The following is a 27,902-nucleotide window of genomic DNA, read 5'->3' as shown; positions in this document are numbered from 1 at the left end:
CCTTTTTCCACTTCCTCTCTAGAGGAGACAGCTGCTCTACTCTGAACTCCAGTATCCAGTCACACCAGCTAACAATAGCTTAATACATAAATAAATAAAATAAAGACTGTCACCACTTTTAATGTTACAAGTAGCATCTAATACAGAAAGGAAGACAATATATTGAAGCTCCAAAACTGCTGAAAAGGAAGAAGAAACGCCATCATTTTAAAGATCTTTGTTGTTTGCCTAAGATGTATCCTTCATGGACTTGACTGGGCAAAAAAGGATTCAACATAAATGAGTAACTGCTAAACTGCTTCTGATCTAGAGATCATGTTGTCCTGCTGACAGATCATGCATGTGAAGTAGAAAAGCTGATACAGGACAGTGAAACCAGCAATGAACCTGAGAAAATTGAGAAGGCACAGCTGGATTATAAATGGACAAAAACAGCCTCTAAAAAGGAAAGGCAAAAGTAAAGGAAAGAAAACAAATAGGGGAACAGGTAAATCCTAAAATTAATACTATCCCCCAAAAGGATAATAGGATGCTTCCTTCAAAATGTGTGCATGAGGATTTGAGTGTGCATTTATTTATCATCACATTAGCAAGACCATGAAATAGAACAATGCCAACATAAATTACCAAAAGTACTAAAATGAATGTTTTATCTATGATAGGCTATATCCTCTTTCAGAAGCATTTAAATCCTGGTGAAATGGAACCCTGAAACATATGTGGAGACTCAGATTGAATCATCCTTCAGGGGACAAGCGCTACATGTTTTCAGTACATTTCAATTATGTAGCCTGTCCAGATCTTAAGGATTTACACTGGTTTTCTAATTCTATATTTCTTTAGAGTTGGACATGGATGTAATTATTATGTTAGCACAGTAGATAAATGTTGACAAAAACAAGCAGCCAAATTTGAAGCAATCCATTCATTGGCTTACCTATGGGTAAATTAACCTGGGTTGTTTTCTTTCTTAAGATCTGACAAAGACACTGGTGTCTGAAAACTGCACTTTAAAACTGTTGATTAAATCTCCTACAAGTGAAAACTGTTGGTTAAATCTCCTACATGTGTTTACCTGAGTAGTTGCATCAAAGAGGCACAAAGAAGCTCGGATCTGATTCTGAATGTGTCATTTGTCCAGGAAAAAGAAAAAAATGGATTTTTAGCAAGTCTGGAGCCGTTCTAATGAAACGTAGAAAATGCTTACAGAAGTGGAGTGTAATCTGGTGAAAAGATGGATGAACTCAAGATAGTGAGGGAAAGACTGATCACAAAGCAGAACTGCAGAGAAGGGAGATGAAACACTAGAAGCAGATAAGTTTATCTAGTGAATGTACAGAGGAAGAAAGTGAAGAAGATAACAGATCTAGAGATAAAGACGATGGGATGGTAGCTGAAGAGGAAGGTTGAAAGATGATTTTTTTTCTTAGACATTCAGTAACAATACTGTATTCTTCTGATGTTGGCAAGGTGATGGTGCAAAAGCAGTTACTGCAGGAGGCAGGAGACACCTTGTTAGTTTTGCAGTTAAAACAGCAGCCTGGTACTCCTGAAACCTGCAATTTCACTTCCTGGTTATGTTCGAAACTTTGCTTTTCTTGGGCCAGGTAATTATTTCTCTCTTCAGTTTCCTATTTATAAACTAGGGTGACAGTACTTCTTTTCTATTATCATCTCCTTGACTTGTTTGTCAGAGTTAAGACAGCAACTGTATCTCAATATGCATCAGCCTAGAGGCTAGCAGAGTAACCTGGTCCCAGCAGGGATCATTACACAGGAGTACCACAGTAACCACTGGTAAGTAAGGCAGAAAGGATCAGGAAAGCTGAAGAAGCTGCCAAAAGCTTGATATCAGGCACTAAAAGTGATTACTTTAAAAATATATATTTGGGTTCTTTTATTTCCCTTCTGATCCTACCAAGCGTACTCAAGGCACATTTCAGCTTATTTTTTATTTATTCCCTTCAATCCTTCTTTTACTTCAAAAGAAAGTGGTTATTCTCACCCAAGAGCTTGGGCTTTCTGAATAACACCAGCTCTCATCAGACATCTGATAAAATCGTAAGAGCTGGAAACACTGAGAGTTCATTTTGTTTTAATAACCTCTCTTTCATGAATATTTACTTCTCATTTGAATAATTATCATCAATAAAAATTAAAACCTTATATTAGTGAGGAGTGTGAACAGCTTTGGGATTAAAATGAGTGACATCCCTCAAAAATGAGGACTATTAGAGAGTTATCTTTCTTACAAGTAGAGCTCTTTCTTTAACAGCATTCTGAGTCTGAAATACTACAAGATGAAGAAAACAGAGGAGAGAAATTCTGCAAATGAGAAGCAGAACTGGAAAAAAGATTCTGTTTGGTTCATCTGTGCTAGCAGTTTTATAGCTTTAACTATTAACAGTAGTATTAAAGTGATGGAGTTTCTAATATCATTAATGATTCTTTTAATCAGTGGGTTTAAATTATAGTTCTTGTTCATTTCATTTTCATTACTTGCTATTTGCCTGTGCAAACAAGATGCTGTTTTCAGCAATGGTTTGCTGAGAAGCATGTGAGGACATGCAGAATTGTGATCTATCACACACATGACATGTAAACAGCAGAAAAATATGAACAAAGAGGAAAGACAAACATTCCCTGTGGAGCACTAAAGTTACAGAATGCCTAGAGATGAGGAACAGCTAATTTAGGAGAAAATGGGCTATAATTTGCAGAAAATGTCTGATTTATAATTTGTAGGTAAAATGTATGAACCCTGTATTTATCAAACTGAAATTCCATATAAAGCTACTTGTTCTGGACTTTTACATACATATATGGAGATAACCACAAGCATTTATTAATCTTCATAAGCTTACACTCAAAGAGACCTCCTGCTGGGTTTAGACGTGGCCTGTTTCTCCCATACAAGCTGTTAATTAAGCACCTGGAACAGAAATGGTATCAGTGGTGAGGCCGCGGCATCACCTGCTCAAAGGGATGCAAAGCTGTCAAAGAAGAATCCCTTGGCCATTTTAGAGAACAGAAGGACACTGTGCCCAGATGACAAACCACAAAAAATCTTAACAGTGGGGAAACTGTGGTGAGGAATGAGGCATGCACATTTTATTGTGTTGCCTTGCGCTGTTTGCTGTGTTATTAAAAACAAAGAGTAACTGTGGGTTACTGCTCAAATACTCCATGCAATTACACTTGGACCCTGCCTGGAAAACTTCAGTTGTAGGAGCACTCGTCATGTTAGGAGTGCAACAAAGATCACGTGATGTGCTTAAAGGTAGACCTGGCCCATGGGACTGTACCATGCAGGGGCTCTGGCTGCGGGGCTGTGGAGCACACAGCTGGAGGAGAGGTACCTGGAAGGGTGGGTGTGGAGCACTGTGTGGGTAGTGTCTGGGGTTTCAGTGCTGATGGAGGAGCATCTGCTCTCATGAGAAAAAGAAGCCAGATCAAGTCCTCCGTTATTTACACCTCTGTGAACTAGGTAACAGCACAGATCTGTGCCCGAAGTGGGCAGTGTGCCTGTACCATGTTTTGAGAATATGGTTTTCTGCCTTTTTGTCTTCCTTCTATGTCTTACTTTATACAGACAATGTGAGTGCGTACATAATTTGCAAGAGGTTTATTAAAGTCTCTGCTGTAGCACAGCCCCAGTGCCTGTCCCATCATGAAGCGGTCCATGGCTATGCCTGGCTGTTCAGACCCTGGGACTGCAGCAGAGCCCTGCTGTTATTTAGGAAAAGCACCAGAGAGAGATGGTCCCTTCTCTGGGGGACGCACCTCGGACACTTATGCACAGCCCGAGGCCGGTGCCGCTGGCAGCGAGAAGCTGCACCGCGCTGCCGTGTTGTGACCCATGCCGTCCCCTGCGCACCGGCCCACTTGCCCAGGCACCAGGGCCCGGCCCTGCTCTGCCAGGGAACGCCGCCGTGTGGAGGCGGCCCGGGCAGCGGCAGCCCCCGGACGCTGAAGCGCCTCCACGGGCCCACCTCCAGCAGAGCCGTGCCCGAGACGCCCCTAGGCGGCCCCGGCCGGCCGGCCGGTAAGAGGCGGCCGCAGGCCCCGCCTCTCCCCGCAGGCTCCTCGGTGGAAGGCCGGGGCGGGCGCAGCCGGTCGCCGCCGCATGCCGCCGTGGCCCGCTGGAGCCATGGGCTCCCACCGCAGCGAGAGCGACTGGCAGGGGCTGGTGAGCGAGGTGAGGTGGCGGGGTCCCGGCAGCCGCCGGCCGGGGTGCCATGCCTCCAGCAGCGCGGCCTGGGCACCGGCCCTTTCGGGGCCGCTAGGGTAGAGGCGCGGGCGGGCCCTGCTGCTGGCCCGCTCCTTGGGGGAACTCTAATGGGGCGAGGGGCATAGCCATCGGGAGGGGACCCCAGACCAGAGCCCACAGGGGTCTCGACCCCCGCGGCTGGGCCGGCGGCAGGTAAAGCAGGCGGCGCCGTGGCGTTGAGCTGTAGGCTGGCAGGGCTGAGGTGTATGGCCACGTCTGCCTTGCGGGCGCTGCCCTCCCACGAACCGGCCTCAGGCTGCTGGGTCAGATCCCGCACGGCGGCAGGTACTGGGAGACAAGTATCTGCGAACCTCTCGTGTGTATTAACTAGTGTGTGGCTACCAGACATCGCGTTTAGGCTCCGAGCCTGCTGTTGGCTGGCGGTCGCCAGGGGATCGCCTGTGGCGATGAGGTGAGGCCTCTGCCTGGCCCTGGTGGCAGCGGGGAGCGGGGTCCAGCAGCAGCGCGGCCCTGCTGCAGCCGGCAGCGACAGTGACAGGTCTGATCCCAAGAGTTCGCTCCTGCGGCATGTGCTTTGTTTTCTTACTTCATTTGAATCAGAAATGAAAGGGGTTTGAGACCCGTGGTGTCATTTGTATAATGTGAGAAAAATCCATAATAGCTGTGGCCCTGAGCTTCAATAAGGGGATTTTCAAAATATGAGTAGAAAATTATACTATCTACTGTGTCCACATTAAAAGATCAACAGTGTCTGCAGGTACACGTTTTCATGTAGGACAAGTTACCTAACTAACAACTTGAGGTCAGTGTTGTTTAAAGGGGTATCGTCAAGTCTGTTTGATAGGCAAACCCATATTGTTCGAAGTAGGTTGGCATGCCGATTTTTACATTGCGTTTTGTATTGCGTTAATTTTGCGTAAGTATAAAAATAGTATTTTTCTATTTACAGCTAGCAGAACTTCTGTGCAGATGGCATAAGCCTAAATGAACCAGACTGAGTCTACTGTCCTTAAGTATGATGTTCATAGATTAATTCCTCTGGTTTCAGGAGAGCTTTGCTTTTGCTATATTATGTCAGCATGGCTTAAGGTCCAGACCTGTCAAAAAGAAGCATGAATTTAGGGTCCTGAACCTGTCACTTGTCTAGGCAAGTTCAGTGGGAGTTTGTACAAGCCTAGATCTGTGCTAGAATGGGATCCTACCTGTGCACACAGTGCTTGCAAACACACAGACCAATCCACAATAAAATGAAAAGTGTACTTGCAGTAGTATCCTGATTGTGCAGTGTTGCATCTGACATCTCATTTACCAAATGGAGTTTTATTTTGGGTTGGGGTGGTGTCACATGGCAGGGAAAAGTAAGAGGCAGAGACAATTCATGAGATGTGTTCAAAGGAAACGTCCTTATTCTTGTCTTTAAAAAGTAATCTAGAATTAATTTGGAACTTTTTTACTTTTGATATGATTTAACCTAAAAAGTTAATCCTGAAATTGAGTACTCATTTCTCGTTTAGGGGCTTCTTGATAGTTGTGAAGTTTAATGACTGCACTGAGCTACATTATTGCAAATAGTTAAGCATACATATAATTCCTTATTTTTTCCCCAGGAACAATTGGAGGCCTGGTGATTAGCATTCCATTTTTCCTTCCTTTCTCTGTTCCCACAGCAGGCTTACAGCCTGTTTTTCTGCATGAAGTCTGTAGCATGTGCTGTAAGGGTATAGGCTTTCCTCTTTTGCCTTCCTCTTCCTTTGGCTGTTGTGATTAACTTTGTGTGATTTACCCATTAACTGCAACATCCTAATGGGTCTGTGAGGAAGTGGCTCTAACTTCTGAAGTAACTTGTGATAAGTTTTTCCAGTTTCCTGTATGCTCAGTAGTACAGAGCTTCTCCAGGTCTCTTAGCTTCAGTGTCTGCCATGATAATTAAAGCTTTGTTCAAAAAGCATTTTGTAAACATTTCAAAGTGCTTTCAAATATAACACAGGCAAGAAAAGACATGGTAGCTCTAAACAAACACTCTTACATTGCTGATGCTGGACAGTTAAAACATAGAATGCAGTTCAGAATCTCCGGAAGCTGGTGAGTTCAGAATCTCCAGAAGCTGGTGAGTTCAGATCTGTGGTCATGTTCTTTTTCATTTCCACAAGCTCAGTCCTCAAGTTTGAAATCTAGGAGTAATTGAAGTATTTGCCAAAACGACTGTAGTATTTTTTTTTAAGTGTGGTATTGCAGGTGTTAAGTGGTAGGATGTATTTTTGGTCCTTATATATATGCACACAAACACTTGTACACACAGCTTTATATTTTTGTAGTTTGGCTTTTTATTCTTCATTGGATAAAAAGAATGCTTGGGGTTTTTTGGCACATTCCAGTCTTTTTCTGTGTTTACTCTTTTTTTTTTTTTTTTTTTTTTTTTTATTTCCTTTTGACTTTGTTCCATTTCAGTGCCTTCTGCTCTGTGCCCTTTCATAGAATCATAGAACCATAGAATAGTTAGGGTTGGAAAGGACCTTAAGATCATCAAGTTCCAATCCCCCTGCCATGGACAGGGACACCTCACACTAAACCATGTTACCCAAGGCTCTGTTTAACCTGGCCTTGAACACCGCCAGGGATGGAGCATTCACAACTTCCCTGGGCAACCCATTCCAGTGCCTCACCACTCTTACAGTAAAAAACTCTAAACTTCCCATATTTAAGTTTGAACCCACTACCACTTGCCCTATCACTACAGTCCCTGATGAAGAGTCCCTCCACAGCATCCTTATAGGCCCCCTTCAGATTCTGGAAGACTGCTCTGAGGTCTCCATGCAGTCTTCTCTTCTCCAGGCTGAACAATTCACATTTCTTTCTCTTCTTTAATTATGGTCATCACTAACTTCTTGCTTGTTCTTTTGCCTCCATGTTTATGTATTTTTCCACTTATTCTACAGCAACATCCATTTCAGGTCTAGTGTTTACTCAGAACTCTGAACAATCTTTGCAGCACATGTACTTGAACATTCTTTAAACCAAATGAAATAGGATGATGTAGGAAGGGACAAAGCCTACTTAGCGAATATTGAAGGAGGTCAGAGAATCATTATTTCCATGGAATGCAAAAGAACAAACTTCAGGAGTGAGAATCCACATAAATTTTGCCCATTATTCAGATGAGTTCAAATATTGGTGGTAGATGAATATATATAAAAGGTACTCTGTTGGGCTACCACGTAATTTTTGCTTGGGTTTTTATCTAAGATTTACCTCCCATAATGACTCATGTTTAGGATATTTGAAAGCCTGTGTAAAACTGTAGGATGAAGACCTGGTCAATAACGGCCTGTTTGACACAAAAATGAGCCATTGCAAGAACTTTCTTGCTGGCTAGACTGCAGTGAACTGGCTGTTTCCTCCAGAAACAAGTGATCATCGTAAATCTCAAAATACAATCCAAATTAGAGCCCATTCCTTTGAACAGGCCTTTGAATGTCTCTTATTTACCAAAAAAAAAAAAAAAGGATAAATCCTTGATGCAAACAAAATACCTCTCCCACCTGGAAGAGGATGAAAAGAGGAAAGTGTGACTGTTTGCTGAGTGCACTGCTAGAAAGCAATTGCAGGAAGGTGCTTGTACTGTACTCTTTACTGAAGAGAATGGAATTCTTGAAAATAACATTGGTTGCCAAAATCTTGGTTGCAGAGTTTTGATTGGTTTTAAATGTTTTTAAATGCCCATACTTCTCAGCCTGACAGCGAAGCTGTGATTTACAGACTCATATGAGTCAGCTCCTTAGTGGCTCAGTTTTCTTGTCTTCATGAGGGAAATGAAACATAACTAAATCCCATGAATACTAGTGGAAAGCACAATATATGAGATTTATTCAAGGAGAAGAATGTGATTTCAGGTTTTGCATGAATTCCATGTAATCTGTCTTGGAATCATATGATCTAAGGATGGTGACAGAATCAGTGATGGAGAAAGGAGTAAGTGGTAGCATGATCTTAGAGTGGTACATTGAGCTGAACAATATTGGGAGATCATGTGTGGTAGGGGAAAAATGCTTTTATATACTCACAGAATGGTTTAGGTTGCAGTGGACCTTAAAGATCACCTAGTTCCAATCCTCCTGCCATGGGCAGGGACACCCTCCTCTAGACGAGGTTGCTCAAAGCCCCGTCCAGCCTGGCCTTGAACACTTCCAGGGATGGGGCAGCCACAGCTTCTCTGGGCAACTGGTTCTAGTGTCTCACTACCTGCATAGTAAAGAATTTTCTCCTAATGTCTAATATAAATCTCCCCTCTGTTAACTTAAAACCATTCCCCCTTGTCCTGTCACTACATGTCCTTGTATATATAATCTGCAAGACTACCTCTGTCCTTGCGGTAGAGAGCTCACTTCTACAAGTTTGGTCTCCTTTCTGCTGAAGTCAGTGAGTGTGCTTCCATTCACTTCATTGAGAGTTGGCACTAGTCCTAATTTAATACTGCTTGGAGAACGTGCACTTTTGGCGGTGATTTCCACTGGAAGTAAGAAAGGTTTCCTAGGAAACCCATAAGACTAGAGTGGTTATCCTCTGTCCGTTACGCTAGCTTCTCCCTCTCAGTTTTGCCAACTTCTAGAATTAAATCCAATGTCAAAATGCTTCTTTTTCCTTGTCACCTCCCACACATTAGAACATTTACTGTATGCTATTTACTGCTACTCATATGTGACTGTGCCTCCTAAGAAAAGCTTGAGGAAATTCAGTCTCCATTTAATTTGTCATTCTCAAGAGGATATTTCTTTATTATTAACTATGTCTGGTCTTCAGCACTGCAGAGGGAAGGAGCACGCTTGTGCTCTTGAGTTCCCTTACCTAATAATTGCCAACTTAAAACTTGGAGAAAGGATTTTGGGGAATTATTTATCCAACACTCAACTGCTGAGCAGTAGTTCTAGTTGGAATAGGTGAATGTTCCAAACGTGAATTCTGAGTGAGAAAACTAACCTGCTTGTAATTGGCAGAGCATGCCTTTCCTATAGGTTGCACAATTTTATGTGGACAAGAGAGAAGAGGAAAAACAAATAGTGAGATTTTTGTATTTGTAATATCTCTCTAACTTTCTGTCATGTTGCCTTTTCAAACAGAGGATGAAATATAATTCACCAAACCTATATGAGGCGACCTGACAGGCTTTGGAGCCACTAATTTCAGAGCTTTTCTAAATGCAGGCAAATGTCAGTGGCTGTAGGGAAGAACAAAGGAGAGTGAGTGCTCTAAGGCCCCTATGTGATTGGGTTGGCATTGTAACACCTTTGTGGTTTGGAAAAGGAAGTGGAAACACTAAAAGAACTGCCACTGCCCTCCAGAGTTCTCAGGAGCTGTGGGAGAGGGTCTGCAGAGACCTGCATGGTGGGCTTTCACACAAAACAAGTGTTTGCTTCTCATGTTTCCATGTTGGACTAAGATACCCACAGGGTGTTGAGGAACAAACACGAATGAATTAATAATGTAATCCAGTGCGCAGCATACAAAACTGTAAAGGGTTGGGCCATATAGCAAAATATTGTTGTTTTGACTAATCAAATGATGGTAATTCCTAAATACCTAGTGAAGATAATGTGGTGTTCTGGGGAGCTGCTTGTATCACTTATATCATCAGTGAATGATGCCAGCCTGCTTTGTGCTTCAGAATCAGGAGGTAGCTAGTGAAGCCAATCCCTGGGCAGCGTGAAAAGCAGAGCTGATATTGTGGGATAAAACCAAGGACACTGCATTGTCTCAGGCTTTATCAGAGATGAGGACATGAGATGAGATGGCAGGCAAAAGGCCAGTAATTGTGTGTTTCTCTGGATTTCAGTGCTTGATTCTTTCAGATAAATTGAAGTTTAATCTGAAGTCAAGGGGAGCAACATTACTGAAACACAGTCGAAAAACACCCCGAATAGTAATGTTGCAGTGCATTTTGGGACTCTTCAGTTTGTCATTTCCACAACAGAATTGCCTCCGAGAGTACAGTGAGGAGAAATTTGATACAACTTCAGACAGTTCAATAGCAGTTGGATCTCTTATTGAAAAGATGGTGAGTAGAATTCATGGTCTCTGTGAGAGCATGGTGGATAATAGGTTTCCAGGCCTATGTACAATGTGGTGGCCCATTGGCATTTGGGAGGACACTAGGTCCTGGAGTGTTGAGAGAATAGAGTGGTTCCAAAGCACAGTTTGGAGATAGTATCTCACTTTTACCCTCAGAAAATTAGATATTTTCCTTCTAATTGCTTTAAATACTCAGGTATAGGCCAGTAATTTGTACTAATTTTAAGAGAAATTATTTTGTGATAGAAATCCAGTGTGTTTGTTGGTTAAAAAAAACCCCAAGTCTAAAACTGTGACTGTCCCAGCTTCATCAGATTATTAGACCATGTCTGCAGCGTCATTAATGAGATCTATGCAGATTTGTCACTAAAAATAGCAATGGACAAATAGTAAGAGTTTGATGTAGAGGGTCACCTTGGAGCAGTTACACTCTCCTGTAATGTCAGTCTCTTTTTACTCAATTTCACTAAAGTAGTCATCTGGCTGTAAAGCAGTTCAGGCAGTAATGTAGAATGTCACATATATTCCTTTAATTATCGTGTTCTTCCTTGTAGCAATTATAATTTGCTTTATTGCAGATAACAGCAAGTTGGTAGATAAAAGTCACTAGACAGATATGAGAAGTTGTACACTATAGCTTTTAGATTGAAAGTATAGCAGCTGGTTCTTGGTTAACTTTGTTTTTTAAACTCAAAGATTATTTTGGAACATCAATTGAAAGGAAACAAAAGACAATAGGAATATTTTTTTAAATAACTATAGTGCATAACAATATTCACTTGCTTGTCTCGCTGATAGGCAATACATGAGACATAGGCTTTCCCTCAGTTTCAGAGGAAGAAATTTCTATGTGAATGCCAGAAGCATCTAGTAAATATTTTTTTGTCAGACTGTGTGAGTTAATTTTCCTTATTGTGTGCATCGATCCAAAAAGGCTGTTAAAGTCCTATGTACATTTTGACAGCATAGCAATTTTGCTGCACTTACTTGTCCATATATGAGAAATTGGTGGGACTCAAACAGAATCCATTTCCGGTGAAACAGTTGTTAGGTGACCTTATGCACATTATTCATGCTTTTATGTATTTATGTATTTTAACATTCAGAAGCATATATATTGAAAAAACTCTTTGAGACCTGTCTTTGTAAAATTTGGTTTTCCTTCGAAAATGATAATGGAAATTGGAAACAGTTCTGTCGAATAATCAAATTCCACAGAAATGCTGTGGCTTTATTGTTTCTTGTACCCCAAGCCTATGGAAACAGATTACATTATCACTACTTTTATCCCATTTATTTGGGAAAGTCAATATATGCAAAAGACAAAATGGCTTCTAAAAGTTTTCTAGGTGGTCATTTTTGTAGTAAAATCCAAACAGAACATTGATGAGAAATGCCAAGCCCGTTCCTTCTATATGGCACATCATCAGTTTATAATTGATCAAGTTAAAATATACGTTAAACAAGGAGGAGATCATTATTCCTTTTCATTTAGACCCTGAACACAACTGTCTGTTTATGGTTCATTATCCTCAACCTAACAGATAATGAAAAATTCCCTTGCTCTCGCCAGTGCTGTGGTGAAAGGTGAAGCCTTCTTTTATGCTTTGAGTGTGTCTTTTGCGGAGGGCTGTGACTCATGGCAGAAGCAAGATTTGTTTAGCACTTGTTTAGCATTTGTTTTTCTGCTTGCCAAATATTATTTTTTATAGTCTTATCCACATGCTCCAGTTGGCTTCTATTTCTCTTGTGTGCTGTTTCGTGTACCAACGCTCGTGGCAAGGCTTGGAGCTGGTGGTGTGGGTGTCTGAAGGTGAGATGTTTAGCTTTGCTCCCCTCCATTGTGTACGTTGTATAGTCTGTTCTGTTCTGCTCCACGTAGGTGTTGGCTGGATGGGCCAGCTTCATTCTTCCTGGTAGTTAAGGGAACAGAACAGGCTACTTGATTCAGGGGTTTGAGCTGTCGTTTTCTGTTGTTGTTTGTAGGGGTTTGTAAGTGATTATGAGGTTTCTTTCTACTCCTTTTTATTTGCAATTACTGTATCAGATTGTTAGTATTTAAAAACAATTTTGTGAAGGCAAGATTTAGAATTGACTAAGACATGAGATGAAACTGGAAAAAGAGAAGTCAGAGGCAAATATTTAACTGTAGGAGAAGGAATTATTTTATCAAAGTTGAAGCAGTTTGTAGTGACACAGTTGTGTGTCACTGTAATCGCTTGCTGACAATATTAAAGTTTAGCATCTGATACCGTTCAGTGCTTTATCAAAGGACTTGACATTTGTATAAGGTATCAGTAAGGACATAAGTACATAGGTACAGTTGCCTTTGTTGATGCCAAGGCATCATAATCCAGAAAATTTGTGGCAGGATTTCAACTTCAGTATTGCCAGAAATAAAATTAATCCAAGGTGGAAGTGTCCTTTTTGAGAGTTCAGATCCTTCTTGGAATGGCTTTTCTCATTCCCTTCCTGCTTTTTTGCAACTAAGCATTTACCATTTTTGGAAAATGTTGGCTGTACTAATATACCCAACTCGCTTTTCCCTTTCTCATTGACTTGAAATTGCTGTTAACAAAGTCAGTTCTAAGGAAGTGGTACATGCAAGTAGCGGTTTTTGTCCCAAAGAACAGCACTGACTTGAACACTATGGAAGTGCTGATGCTCTTGCTTTGTGCAAGAGCCTATAATGACAAAGTATTCTTGTCAGAGAATATAATGGAACTATAAATTGTTTTCATGACTGCTGTGATATTTGGTCTCTTGCAGTGCACGTTCAGAAAGTATTTAGCTCCATGTCTTATGTGAGTAACATCGGAAATAGAAATATATGCTTTAGCATGAGAGTCAAGTGATGGGTAAGAAGAATCTGCTGATTGAACATCACATTAAGTGAAAAAAAGTTGCCTGAAACTTCTGATAGGTAGCATTCAGCCACTGCAGGAAAGGATGATACACGTTACTCTCTCCTTCTCTCAGTGCGGAAAGGCAATGAAGCAGGTCAGACTACTGCAGAACAGCTAAGATTTGCAAGTTCAGCTTTACTTGGTGCGTGAGCCCTCTGCATAAGAGGTGGTGGCTGGTGGGGGAGGCTCACCTCTGCCTTCCCTCTCCATTCAGGTTTTTGCAATATTCCTGCATTATTTCCCATCCTTTTGACTCAACAAGCACATGCATATAGTATCACAGCTGAATAAGTTTCTTTTACCTGTGCCAATAAGGTACCACACTGTAACTGTTTCAGACTCAAGGTAAACTTTGGTTGTCACTTGCGCTACCCCTTCTGCTATAACATGGTCCTGTTTCACTGTCCAGCTGGGAGTCTGAGCCCAGAGGACATTGCTTGTAGCAGGGAGGAGAAGGAGGGAAATGAGAAGGAGGAAGTGCTGGTTGCTAACTAACATCTGGGTATTGTGGACACAACTAGGAAAGGGAGTTTGCAAGAGAATCTTTCTTCTAGCAGCCTTCCCAGGACTACAGGTCAAATTGTGAAGTTTCATACGTTCCTCATGCTTATGAAAGTAAAGAGGAGAAACTTGAATTGCTGATTTTTTCTAACTCATGGTAGTTGGATGAGCAATCCTTACAAATGGATTTCAGTCTTCTGATACAACAGCTTCTGATACAACAAGCCCATGATTGTTATCAATAAGCTAAGATGACTTGTGGCAGACTTCGATCTCATGCAGAGGGGCTTCCATCTTTTTGGACAAATACTTGAGCCTGTCAAATCCAGTACTGGCTGGAGCTGAAATAGCTTGTTACAATTACGTGGGGTTTTTTTTCTCTTCTGCAGTATCTGGTGTGCAAAAGGAAGCTTGAAAGCAAAAAGGAGGCATTGCTAATCCTATCCAAAGAGCTGGATACCTGTCAACAAGAAAGAGACCAGTACAAGCTTATGGCCAACCAGTTGCGGGAAAGACATCAGTCTCTGAAAAAGAAGTATCGGGAGCTGATTGTAGGTTGTTCTTTATGAATACTGTATAACTGGGGGACATAGGTTAACCTCACAAAATTGGAAAGAAGTCCATAATGACTGCTGTAAAAATGTGAAGGTGCTTGTTTACAGTAGTCCTGCAGTTGTGCAGTTGTGCAGTTGTGATCATATTATTACTCATTTGTTCCACACTGATGAGGTAGTGCCTGTTACATAAGACACAGAAAGACAGTGCGTAATCTGAGGAAATTAGTTTCAGTCATAATTCTATTTAAAAACTGACTGCAGTATTATTATTCCACAGCAACTTAATGTACTGTTATGAAAAATAATGCAACATAAATTTGTAATGACCTGCTGTTCTAGAAATATAAACAAATCTTCAGCCTTAGAGGGTTTTTTGAGTTGAAATTAATACTACTAGTATTAATCAAAATGCAGTATTTTAGAAATAATTTTAAACCTTTTAGTCTAAGTATGTTTTAAAATTTAATCCAGAAAGTTAATACAGTTGCTGGCTTCAAAAATAAGTTGCTAATAAAATATGTCCATTTATTTGTAGGATGGGGATCCATCCCTTCCACCTGAGAAGAGGAAACAGGTAGGATTTATTTTTCAGTTGACGTTATTTATCTGCTACAGAAGTTCTTGGCAAAAGTGTGAAAATGTTAACTAAGAATTCTGGTGAAGATCAAGCATTTCTGTCTGAAAGCCTCAGTTTCTAAACTGTGGCTTCTTGTGCTTTTGTCTAAACATGTTTTACTGTGAAATATCTGAACTATCATTAATTTGAATATATGGCTGTTGCTTTTATGTTCACCTGAGACTGAAATTGGTCAGAGTACAGCCACTTGAGATTGCTGTCCTCATTGTTTATCCTTGTATTGAGTCCTAGAATGGGTTCATGACAGGACTTTTCATACTTAAAAGCAGTCTGGGAATGCACTGTCTGCATTCCATAATTGTTAATTTATTGCTGTGAGTACTGTTTTCCATTAGGTACTCCCCCAGGTCGGTTGGGCTCTATGAGTTATAAATAGTAAGAACAATGGTAATTACATTTTATGCTTTCACTGAAAAACCTTTTTGCCTGCTCACTTGTGGTTTTTTTTGTTCCCAGAGACCCAGGTAGTGTCCCCTTGTTGTGGAGTATTGGTTGTCACATCTTAAAATTATCTTCCATTTTTAGAGAAAAATGGCACCCAAAACACAGTGTGTGAGCAGGGAGAGGGGAACAGCCCAAACCAACAAAAATTGTTACTGTAATTGCTAGTCCTGAAAGTCTTTTAGTCATATTTAAAACACGGTTATTGCATTCTCTTATGGATCAGAAGTTTTACTCATCATCCTTTCCCCTGGGAGTTTGCATGTAGTTCTTACTATTTTTAACATATTAGGGGCTGAGCATTTTTCTTGTTTTAAGCTTAACTTTCAAAGGCAATATAATTACTCCTTCAGGCACTTAAACAAATAGCTGCCAAGAAGTCAGTGGCTCAGTGTAGAATCATTTAACTTTCTCATTATTTAGCATAATTTATTTGAAAGCCTGTTATTTCAACAACCAATAAAAATTTATGACCAGATACAGGTTTATGCATTCTGACTAATAAAACTGGAGCTGTATACAATTAAAACGAAAAAAACCTCAACAATTGCAGTACATGGGTCATTACAGAAATAAGTAGGAAGGGAGATTTTCCATCCTATGGATGTTGTTCTAATTCATCTTCTGTCTTTCAAAACAAATAAATCTGACACTTGTTTCTATAATACTAGCAAAATTTAGTCTAAATTCAGTAGCTGTGGTTATATTAAGTTTTGGCAAATCTTACCATGGTAAGTGAGGCGTCCCTGTCCATGGCAGGGGGGTTGGAACTAGATGGTCTTAAGGTCCTTTCCAACCCAAACCATTCTATGATTCTATGATAAGTACTGGGAAACCCATTTAATGATCTAACTCAGAGGGAGGATTTTTGGTTTCTTTTTTTTTTTTTTTTTCCTGAGGAGCTTATGTATTCGTGCTAGGTAACAGTGAAAGAAAGAAAATCTTATTCTCAAATGGGGTCATTTATGGGTCTCCCCCAAGGACAATATATACTTTAGGCAGTTATTGCACTTCCTAAGTTTTCATTTTTCTGACAAGTGTGTCTGCAGCATCAAGGTGGATAATCTGGCATAGTTGGGGCAACATTTCTGAAGAAGAGTATAGTTTTGCTTTGAGAAATGCATCAAAGAATAGTGAAATCAAGTTATTAATGTTTTCCCATTATTACTGTATGTATGTTTCTTAGCATTTTATCATCTAAGAAAGAGTGAAGTTGTCTGTGCGCCTCTGCATTTTTTTCCATTTCCTTTTTGCCCGGAAGCCTTGTTGCCTGCTGGGGGAAATTTATGACCTCAGTCACTTCATAAAAAGAGTGACCCTAATCCTATAATGAATTTTGTGTGACACAAAAGGACACGCTATTTTCACAGTCAGAAATGAGCTGAAAAGGTGGTGAACAATTTGCTATCTTTTATGTTTCTTTACCAAAACTGAGAAATTATTGGTGAAATTGTAATCTAGAACCTTAGAGGTAACAGGCGGGTTTGAATTGCTACTTTCTTCTCCTTTATGTCTTCATTTTTCACCTGCATAATTATCCATTATGCTTTGTGACTTCTTAAAAGATCTTGTTTCCCACACCGTGCCTTCTCTCCCTGTTTTGCAACAGAGAATTTTCATATCCTGTATCAGCAAGAAGTTAACTCAGAATCTGTTTTTACAAAATTGATGTTACTTACAGGTATCTCAACATGCAGTGCTCTGCAGTGTTATCCTTCTCAAAGCTGTCTGCACAGTGGTACCCATTTCTGACATAATCTGTTTGGACTCAATGATCTTGAAGGTCTTTTCCAACCTAAGCAATTCTCTGATGATTCTATCCAAAGATTGCTCCATGCGTATCACCATCTGCCAACTGACTAGAACAGGAAATGAGAAACTGTGCTACTGAAATATCTTTTCCTGCAGTAGGTGTTTTACCATTAGTGTTGTTATCACAGCCTGTGAGCTGTCAGGTGCTTTCCTTGCCCCTCTTACCAAACATTGGCAATTAAATGCTGCAGTTGAAGGTAGTTTCAGAATGTGTTGTGGTGTCAGGTATAGGGTAATTTTTGGATAGGTGATGAAGGGGTGAAATGTTTCAGGAGGATGGGAATAATGAAGAGTTGATTTTGATGTTAAAATTCACCGGGAGTGGTGAACAATAGGCACTCCCCTTTCTGAGTTGCTCTGTCTACAGAATCTCTGTTGTGCATCCTATATAAACAGACATTTTACCATTCTGCAGTGGTATGCATTTACATGCATTTGCTGTGGTACAGAATATTTTAATGACATTGGCAGACAGATAGTGGATGTCTGTTGGACAGTGTTGACATGCTGGGAAACTTAAAGAAAATCATAGGTGGGATTTCTAGCTTGATTTATACTATTATGTTCATCTACATTGCTTAAATTTTCAGTATAACTTCAGTTTGGGAGAAGCTGTTGTTGAAATAACGGATTGATAAATCGTTTGACCTTCTATATGAAATGGAAGTTCTTTTAATACAAATGAGATATTTTGAATAAACAAAAGTGAAGTAAAATGCATGCTTAGGAAAATGACTGTGCTGGGCCACAGTCCTAAATATGTTTTGCTTAATTTGATCTCAGTGAGACCATTCAGTTGAAGGTAATGGGTTTGCAGGGGGGCTGACTGTCAAAAATAAAGCTGCAATGCATATGTTAACTGGTGAAGGCTTATAGTTGTATTTCAAATGTATGAGGAATTAAACTAAATGGAACTAAACATCACAAGATCACAGAATGGTTGAGGTGGGAAGGCAGCTTTTGAGATTTGCTTGTCCAGTCCTTCTGTCCAAACTGTGCAGGTTGCCCAGAACCATTTCCAGTCAGGTGTTGAGTATCTGCAAGGATGGAGACTCCACAGCCTCTCTGGGCAACCTGTTCCAGCATTTGATCGCTCTCACAGTAGAAAAGGGGGAGGGGATGGTTTTCAGATACCTGCAGAATTGGGTAGCTAAAGTCCCTCATGAGGACCAGGGCCTGTGAACATGAAGCTTCGTCCAGTTGTATGAAGAAAGCCTGGCCTACTACTTCTTCCTGATCAGGAGATCTATAGCAGATAACCAGTGCAACAGCATGCATGCTGACCTGCCCAGTAATCTTGACCCAGAAACTTTCAGTCGACTCCTGACCTGTCCCAAGGCAGGGCTTCATGCATTCTAGCTACTCTTTCACACAAAGGGCAACACCCCTCCTCTCCTTCCTGCTGTCCTTCCTAAAAATCCTTTGTCCCTCCATCACAGCACTCCAGTTGTGTAAGCTATCCCATAGTTTCTGCATGATCCCAATGATATTGTAACCTTGTAAATGCATCAGTCTTCAAACTCCTGTTTGTTCCTCATGCTGCATGTGTTAGAAGAGAGGCCTGTGAGGGGCATCCAAGCGTGCTGGTTCCACAGTAGAAGCTTGAGATCTTTCCGTACAATGCTGTTCTACAGGCACTTCTTTCTTTACATACTTGTGCTGAGAGGAATTGCACTTCAGCTCGGTTGCTTTGTGAATTGCTATGTTGCTTCTCTTCCTATCATCCCAGGCTCTTGGCTTGCCTACTCTATCCCAAGCCTTCTTGTTCCCTCATCCTTATTTTCTAATATAAAGCTCTCCTTATGAAGTTGGCTGGTCTATTGGCAAAGATACTTTAACCTCATGTAGTCAAATGGATCTTGTATCTTCCAAGCAGCTGTTGAGCCTTAGAGAGGGTCCCATGGTCATAGAACCCTCATTGAGGGTCTTAATAATGAGCCTTATAACATAATGATGATATAGTCCTAGTATAGACCACAGCTTGATAGCTACTCTTTTAGCCAGGCAAAAAGTCTTACCAGAAAACTTGTGTTCATCTTTGCTGAAGATTGTGGTCCTTAACAGTTACAGTTCTCCGTAGGTGTCCCAAAGTGCTCCATTCAGACGAAGACGCTGACTGCTTCAGTGATCATTGGCTTCACACGGGCATGTTACACACTTAACCGAGACTCTGGTCTCGACTACTTCTAGTAAGTTCATGAGTGTGGCATTCTGGGGCAAGCAAAGCATCAGAAGGACCAGAGGTTCCAGGCAGGAGAATGTTGTGACATACCGCAAATGGATGCGTTTTGATCCTTTCAGTTCCACTTCAAGCTTGTAGCTTAATGTACTCGACTATCACAACTCACTTGTGAAACAAACTCCAGGGATTACCTTATGACTGTTTTTGACAGCATCAGAAAAAAATGGCTAGTGTGAGTATTTCTTGTTAATTAATGAATTTGGGAAGTTTTGCTAGTCTTGTGCTAAGGCATAAAAGCTGCATTCAGAGTCCTGTGAGATAAGATCTGCAGATAAAATACACTACAGGGTAAGCAATCATTTTGTGTTTATCTCACAGGAGTGCTGTGAAGATTAATGTGATTTCCTTCTCTCTTCAGAGGGTTTGAAGATGAAAAATATTATGCATGTGCCAAACTTAGACCTGTGTGCTTTGCTCTGGTTTGTAGGTGCATGTGTTTGACTCCCATAATATGAGGTAACAGGTGGAAAACAGTGAGATCATTTGCTCTTGGAGCACATCAGAGAGCAATATTCACATGGACTTTAAGCTGTGCCTGCTCTGAGAGCATAGCTAGTGGAGAGATGGGTTGCTGCACACTGAAATTGGCTGTTCCATTGGTAGGAGCAGGTAGCAGTATACAGAACTTCTTAGCAACTAGGAGTCATACTTTGAGAGTGACACTTGTTTCTTCAGCACATAGGTTCTTCAGTAAACGTGGTTAGGAGAGCAGAAATGCTGATTCTACTAGATGTGATAGTCCCTCTTTAAATTCAGAGTGCTGTTCAGACCTGATGTGTACAACAGCCTCTTCTGTGCTTGCTATATCTTACCTTAATGGAATAGCGACACTTGTACACACCCCTTCACCTAAACACTGTAGAAAAATACACTGTTAGTCGTAACACTCTAAACGTTTAAGAGATTTTGGTTGGTTTTGTGCATTATCTCAAATTTTTAAGTTGTCCTTAAGATCTCTAAGGAGCTAAAATATTTCTGATAAAACAAGCCAATGATACAGTCTTTTCTTCAATTGTAGTATAGTAGTCTTTGTGTAAGTACAAATAAATAGTTTCTCTTTGATTACATTCTTCTGCTGTCAACAAAACTTGACACCTATAGGAAGTATGGGGGGACTGAAGTACCTTACTGAACATTCACAGGAAAGGAATTTCTGCCAAGTAATTCTTCTCATGGTATGGGTAGTTCATACTGACACCTCGGTAGCTGCTTATAATGTATGTTAACAGGTTGTGTTGCAAAATCTGGCCTTGTAAAGAAGTCTGTAGTTGATGTTAACCTTATTTTGTTTGTCAGCCTTCGGCAAATGCCATAAGTCCCGCTGGGAGATGTTTGGTCCTGTACAACACTGCTAATCTAACGCACAGAAGACACATTGAAAGGGAGAGAAAAGTACCCATTTTACATGTCTGCTGCTAGAATGGCTTTTTGGTTCTATTAATCAGCTCTATGAAAATTCTGATTCCTGAGTGCCTTGAAGGTATGTGAGTGCAAGTGAGTCTGTCTCGTTTTGCAGGGCCTTGTCAGGTTTTGGCTGGTGTACTTCTGTGAAGGGATTCTTGCCTGGTTCTCAGCGTGGCAGATACTTGGAGGAGAGGGTTTTCTTCTTCCTCTAATGTTTTATGTCAAGTGACTGCTTGGCAAAGCTTTGATTTTTGCTGTTGTTTTTCTGTGGGGAAATACGCCCCAGCTTAAGTGTATTTTGTTTAGTATGCCCAGGACCTATAATTTCAGAAGTCTTCTCTACATGGTTCTTCAACTTAAAGGGAAAAATAAAATTATTTTTGCTTTTTATCGTAAAGAAGCTATTGCTGTGGGAGGTTGTCAGATCTTACACCTTGAAGTGAACAGTGGTAGTTGGTAAGCAAAGCAGGTTTTTCCATATTAATTCAGCCATTGCAATCATATGAATTCATTGGAGGAGAAACTGCAATTAAATTTGCTATCAGTCACACCCATCAAGTGTGCTTAATGTTTCATCCAACTTTTTTTCTGTCAGCCCTATAATTCGGTGTTCTTCGTTTGAAGGTGTGGCTGAAAGAAACTTAAATAAATGACTGTAAACTGCAGTATAGAAATGCTTGTTTGTATTTAAAAATATTTTTAAACTGGAAAGGTATGTTGGAAGTTTCCTTCTCTTCCTCCGTTAACCAAATTACTTTTTCAGGCAGTATCTAAAGGCAGAAAGTCCTGGTTTTTTAACTTTCTCTATTTTTTTTTTTTAACGTCGGATAAGATTTATGTGCAAGAGAATTGAGAGCTATATTAAAGTCTGTGTTACTATCCATCATTTCTAAAGTGGTGTGAAGAAAAATAACACTGTGTGTATGTGTAGCTAGATTTGCAAAATTGTTAAAGGAGCCAAATTCAAGTGTAGTGCATGATGCCAGGGATGACTATTTGGAGTTACTTTTTATTTTCCCTGTCTTCTTGGGTCATTGGTCAATAGTAAGCAAAGAACTGTTGCTGTCTGACAGGTATTCACTGGCTAATGCTAATAAATACTTATATTTTCATCTGTAGTTTCAGATGCTCATCTGTAGCTGGAAGTAAAGTTCTCTTTCACCTTCTATCCCAAACACATTCTTGCAAATGTCTAAGTAGAAGACTAACTAGACTAACAAAGTCTAAGTGAAAGAGGGTGAGATCTGTGCTTCCATCCCACTGAATCTTTCACTCTCTGGTCTATTCTGATTTATGGTGTTCTTTTCTCCCTTATTTAATAAAGGTAGGCCCTTCCCACTTCCTCACATCAATCTTTTCCTCCTTTCTTCTTAGCTTCTGGTGGGATCATTGGCTATGGTCGTGCTTGATTTTGGTCAGAGGTAAAAACAATATGGGTGCAGTTTCTTATGTGTAGTACTGCAATGGAGGTTTGGACTGTGCCAAGTCATACTTCACTGAGGGGATGGTCGATCACTGGAACAGGCTGCCCAGGAAAATGGTCACGGCACCAAGCCTGTCAGAGTTCAAGAAGCATCTATAGGCAACTCTCCTTGTCATATGGTTTAGTTTTAGCTGGTCATGCAGGAGGCAGGACTCCCTGATCCTTATGGGTCCCTTGCAGCACGAGATACTCTGTGATTCTATGATACATGCAAGCTTCCATGACGGATGTAAAAAAAATAACTTTTCATGCTGCAGATGCGCAAGAATATCTGCTGGAAATTGAACGTTGCCAGAGGTGGACAGAACTCTAGAAAGGTTGTGATACCATGTAGTTAATCAGACTCTGATGAAGCACTGCTATTTAGTATTACAAACAGCTGCATTGAGAGAGGGTAGGAGAAACAGTTTCCACTGCTTTGGGTTTTTGCACAGGCAAATTAAAGCAGCAGAAATGTATAGACCTCTGAGTCTTTCCCTCCCACTACCCATGACTCAGAAATCTCTCTTCATCAGTACTTCGGAGTTAGTTTTGAATACTGTGAGTGAAAGAAGTAAAGTCTGTGACAGTTACAGGAATCTTTTTAAGGCTTCAACTAGAATAAAAAGAAACTGTTGAAGAAATAGAGTCTAGAGAAGATGAATTTGGCTGATCTTCAGACAGTTGGTCTCTGTTGCACAGGTAAATGATACAGGCTTTATTGTCTGCTGAAATAACTTGTCTTGAATTGCTAAGTGAATTCTGTGTTTGTTCTATGCATATTGAAAAGAAGTTGCCAGGTGGAAAAATGAATTGCCATTCTCCTTGCGTAGATTGCTCCCCTCTCCTCAAAAATATATATGCTTACAGATTCACGAAGCCAGTCCTCCATTGTTAGTTTTATCATCTTTCAACCATATGGTATGTTTTCTTAGATATGCCAAAGAAATGGTACCAAGTCCAGGTGTCATCCACCATATCTTCTTGGCTGGTTCCCTTTAAGCCCGCTAGAGCACTTTTGAAAATCCAGTATTTCTCCTTCTACCCGTATTCAGACAAGGGCTTTAATGAGGTCTTGCCAAAACCTTTAAAACTTGGAACAATCTAAATTATATGTTGTATGGAACCTCTAAACCAGGGAAATGAATAATTACTGGAGACTACTTCTGTGACATAGCTTGGTTGTTTTAGTTTAACAGAAGTATAATGGAAGCTTTGCAGTAAGGAGTTATTCTGTTCTTAGCTCATTGTAATGCTCTTAGAATGCTTAAATGAGGCTGGTTTTTTGGGGTTTGTTTTTTTTTTTTGGTATCTAAAATTCTTCATTTAAAGTTTCCTCCAAAATCCGTATCTCGAGTATAAAGGTTTTTGTCACATTAAGTCATTTATATGACTGACAAATAAAATTCAGCATAGAATTGCAATCCCAGAGAAGTGGTTTCAAAGGAAATAAATCTGAGCAGGAAGATTTAGTATAGGCATGGTAATGCCTTTTCTGCGGTTGCTGAGAGCTGGGTTTTGACTATAGACTGCTAGAGTCCTGGTGGTATGGCTGTAAACACTGATTAGTGGGTTTGAGTTCTTCCCAGGTGCTGAAATTACATGTGCTATTGCATTAAGAGTTGTTCAAATTCATCATAAAAAGGGACTTTATAAACTGAATTGTTTCAGAAAGGTTTGTGCAAATCATGTTCCTTTTAACTGAGTTTCTTTCAGTAAAGTCACCTTCTTTTTTTAACAAAAAGGCATCTGATCAGTAGCCACAGATACTTCAGTTTAAATACAATTTACTGCAAACAGGTTACTTGTTTTCTTTCTTTTAAACAGCCATTAAGAAGTACCTCTCAAAACCGCTGATTGACTGTGTTCTAAAACTCCTTGATTGATTCAATATATGAATATTACACTTTTGTTGAACATGTACTAAAAAATGAACTCAGTCCACCAAAGCACACTTGAAGAACCTTTTGCACTGCTTGAATGGTTGCTGTCTTGAAAACAAAACTGGAGGCAGCTTAATTTTGGCCCTATAATTGGCTATTTACATTTTTTGCTATTACACTGTTTTCCCAAATTATTTATTTGCAGTCTTTAGGTTTATCAGTAGTTTAAAATCTCTTCCAAAACTGTGGGAAACTTCCCTTATTTTTTTCTGAACCTTTGAACTCGAAGCACCAGAAGTACAGAAGCTGTAGCAGTGAATTAGGCTTGTTGTTCATCAGATAGGATTACAGTTTCTCAAGTTATTTTTCCTGTTTAAAGTTTGAAGCTATTGTTAGTTTAGACCAGTGGGAATTTGAAGCCAGTGTCATCATATAGTAGCATACCAAAGTTCCAGTTGATGCTAGTCTAATAGTTTAGTAGTCTGATCTTGCAAATGCCCAGACACACGCATAGATATATGCATGTTAATATTCATGTTAATATATTCATGTTAATGGTTCTCTTAATTATAAAACAGGACTTGTTGAAATAGCAGCTGTTAGTAAATAAGGGGAAAACATCCTATGAGGCTGTCAAGTGGTACTGAGAATGACTGAGTATAAGAGCAGGACTGAAAAAGGAAGAGAGAGATCAAAATAGAGAAAGGGGGCAGTTGAAAGAGAAGCACAGCAAGTAGGGAATCTAAAACTGAACCTAAAATATCAAGAGAGGGCTAGGAACAATCAGTTGATGCATTGGCCTCAAACCCAGGGAGTACGTAGCTTAGAAATACTCACTTGTGTGGCTTTACAAAGTCATGCTTAGAAGATCTGAAAATTCTTTTTTCATTTGTTTTTATATTCTTCAGATTTATGGCAATGGATGACACACGTAGCTGTCCATAGGCAATGTCTTGAAAGACTGCACATTAGCCACTGTGATTATCTCCCTGAAGAGATACCAGTGGTAGGCTCTTCCTGTACTAGGTCAATGTTTGTGTATTCGTGAGAATTTTAAGATAAAATACAATCAATTTATCTGCAGTATTTACTATGATATTTTCAGATATCACAGATAGGAAAGGAGGAGATTGCATTTGGGGTTTTTTTGTTAGTGATCAAGCTGTTGGAATTTAATTGTAAAATTATAGTCTAGACCCCTTGCCATCCTAACTCAGTAGGTTGATGTGTATGATAACTTTTGACCTGGATTATTTGGGGTTGGGGTGGGAGGTGTTTTGTTTATTAATCTCTAGCTTTCACCTTTATTTTTCTGGATGTCTACACAGTAGCTGACATCACAAATCAGGTCACATTTGAAGCATTGTGCTACTAGATATCCATGTTACAGCACCATATAGGAGTAGGGACTCTGGCTGGCATCCTCTTTACTGGCTGTGAATCTGCTCTAAGCACTGTAAGGGAGTTTAATTATATAATAATTATTCCTCAGCTGTAGCTTTTGTCTAATGATATGTAAGTTTAAAACTGTTATTTTGGCAACTTTGTATAAATATTATCAAAGTACTCTGTATTTTGCTTTTCCCACCAGCCAAGATACCAAGATACCGGAACTTGCATGGATGTTTCCCCTTTGTCTTGTTTGGGGTTTGTGTGCTGTTCTGGGAGTGTGCATGCACACATGCTGTATGTCTTTCCTACTATTAAAGGAACCCTGGTGACTTCTGTTGTTATTTCTGTCATGAAGCATGAAGTCTAGGTACCAACAACAATAAAAGTAAAGATTGTTGGCAGATAAGAAGTAAGCCTAGGGTTTCTTTTCAATCACCACTTAACACTTCTCTCCATAGGCACTAACTTCTGACTGATATTTACTATTTTCTAGGCAAATCTTGCTCAACTACTGAGTGAGGCTCAAGATCGAAACAAACATCTTGGAGAAGAGATTAGAGAGCTTCAGCAGAGACTAGGAGAAGTACAAGGGGACAATAAGGTATTATAACTTTTGTTATCAGTAAATGGCATGGAATCTGCAAACTGGGTTGGAGTTTTGTATCCGCTTCTTAGGAAAACAAATGAAACAATGGATAACAGAACTTCTAGAATACTTTGATTACAGTAAATTCTCAAAACAATAGAACAAAAGAAGCTTGTACAGGATACAAATAAGTGCAGTTTATTATTTTTGTATGCTGCTTTTGCTTCATTGTCTTTAACTATGTATTTTGTACCTAGCCTTCCTTTAATGCTGTCAGACGTTCTTTCTCTTTTTGATACAATTTATTAGTGGTATTTCCTCTTACAAATAAGTACAGATAAACATGTTGTCTTCATCATGCGATAATTATTTTTTTTCCAATGAAAATGCAAGATTTTAGATTATAAAACCAGGGGAGGCATAATTCTTCCCTTCAAAAATATGGAGGAGTTGATCACATATACAGTGAGCTTTGTATTAAGCCCTCATCCTATTACCCTTACATAACCAATATATTTTATTGTTAAATTTAGCGAGTTATATGGAACATTGCTCAAAATCTGCCATTTGGTATTAATCAAACTCCTGTTGTCTCTGTTAATTGAAATATTTAAACTCAAGCCAAATGTGTGTAACATTCACAGCTGGAGCTGTATGCAAAAGTACATTCAGAGATCAAACTAGTGAGAGATTGAATTTGAGAGTCGGGGTGGTTAACGAAGTAAAAAATGACACAAATAATGAATAATAACTTTCCTCCCTCAACTACAGTTTAAAGTTCCTGAATTTAAAAATGTGAATAAAAATGATGCAGCTTTTAATTATTCAGATGTTTGGTTTGGTTTTCGGGTTGTTTTTTTTCCATTTAAGTAAATTTTATTTTATTTATTTTATTTTAAACTCAAGTATATTGTGGTAATGAAGTTTTATTCATTATCACAAAAGACTACCTCGAAGGTGTGTAGGGAGCTGGAAAAGGGTCAAGGAAGACCTGAATTTGTAGCATGCACAGCATTCACTGTCACTTGCTCAAGTCTTCAAAGACCAGCTTTCTCAGTGTTTCTTTTCATTTGCATGTTATTGTTTGAACTATATTACAGTGTAGAAGACAGTGCCTTGCAGTTCTTCACTACCAATATTATGCCATACAGCCTTTCCCAACCCAGTCCTGAACAGATAACAATGGTTTGTAAGTACAAACAGAACACAAGGTAGTAAAACTAAGGCATATTTAAATATCAAGGTTATGTACCTATTCCAATTGCTGGGTGACACAGCGCCTACTTTTCTGTGCTTGAACTGGCTTTGTTTAGATTTGCCTCTGTGGGTTCACTTGATATTAGCTGGTCATCTTTGTAACATCTGTATTCTCAGCATGAATTTAAATTCACAATCCTTACAACGAATGGAAAAATACAGAAAGAGGTATTCTGCCCACCATGCCTCTTTCCCAAAGGTGCAGAATAGTGCATCACTAAATAAAGAAGGGGAGGAAAGGACTGCATCAGACAGGGATTAATTTAGACTAGGATTTTCATTTTTGGAACACGTTCTTCCCTTTCCTAGTAAATGAGAAATAGAGCTTATTTTAGTCAGGTTGCTGGGTTTTGAAGTGCCTAAAAAAGCATTGCTATCTCTCTGAGGGATTTAACATGCTCCTCCTGTGTCAGATTTTGCTCCCTCTGAGCTTCCGTGATAAAATTCTAGGCTTGTTCCCGAAGCCATTCTGTTCTGCTCATCAGTTCTCCTGTACTGGCAGCTGGGTTACTTCAGGCACTGGAGTCC

At 39.9% G+C, this 27,902-nt stretch overlaps 1 protein-coding gene across 1 annotated transcript in view; it reads left to right on the top strand.

Moving 5' to 3' along the window:
• The first annotated feature begins 4,097 nt into the window (after positions 1-4,097).
• Positions 4,098-27,902, top strand: part of CCDC149 (coiled-coil domain containing 149) — a 50,895-nt gene continuing 27,090 nt past the window's right edge. The window contains exons 1-4 of the mRNA XM_080638898.1: positions 4,098-4,198; positions 14,091-14,252; positions 14,794-14,832; positions 26,025-26,132. Coding sequence (XP_080495024.1) covers positions 4,127-4,198; positions 14,091-14,252; positions 14,794-14,832; positions 26,025-26,132 — 381 coding nt within the window. The 5' untranslated portion in view covers positions 4,098-4,126. The remainder of the gene's footprint in view (positions 4,199-14,090; positions 14,253-14,793; positions 14,833-26,024; positions 26,133-27,902) is intronic.

The sequence above is a fragment of the Psittacula echo genome (genome assembly GCF_963264785.1).
Source record: "Psittacula echo genome assembly, chromosome: 1".
Lineage (NCBI taxonomy): Eukaryota > Metazoa > Chordata > Aves > Psittaciformes > Psittacidae > Psittacula > Psittacula echo.
Note: the sequence above shows the minus strand (reverse complement) of the source record. Positions and strands in the feature narration are given on the sequence as shown.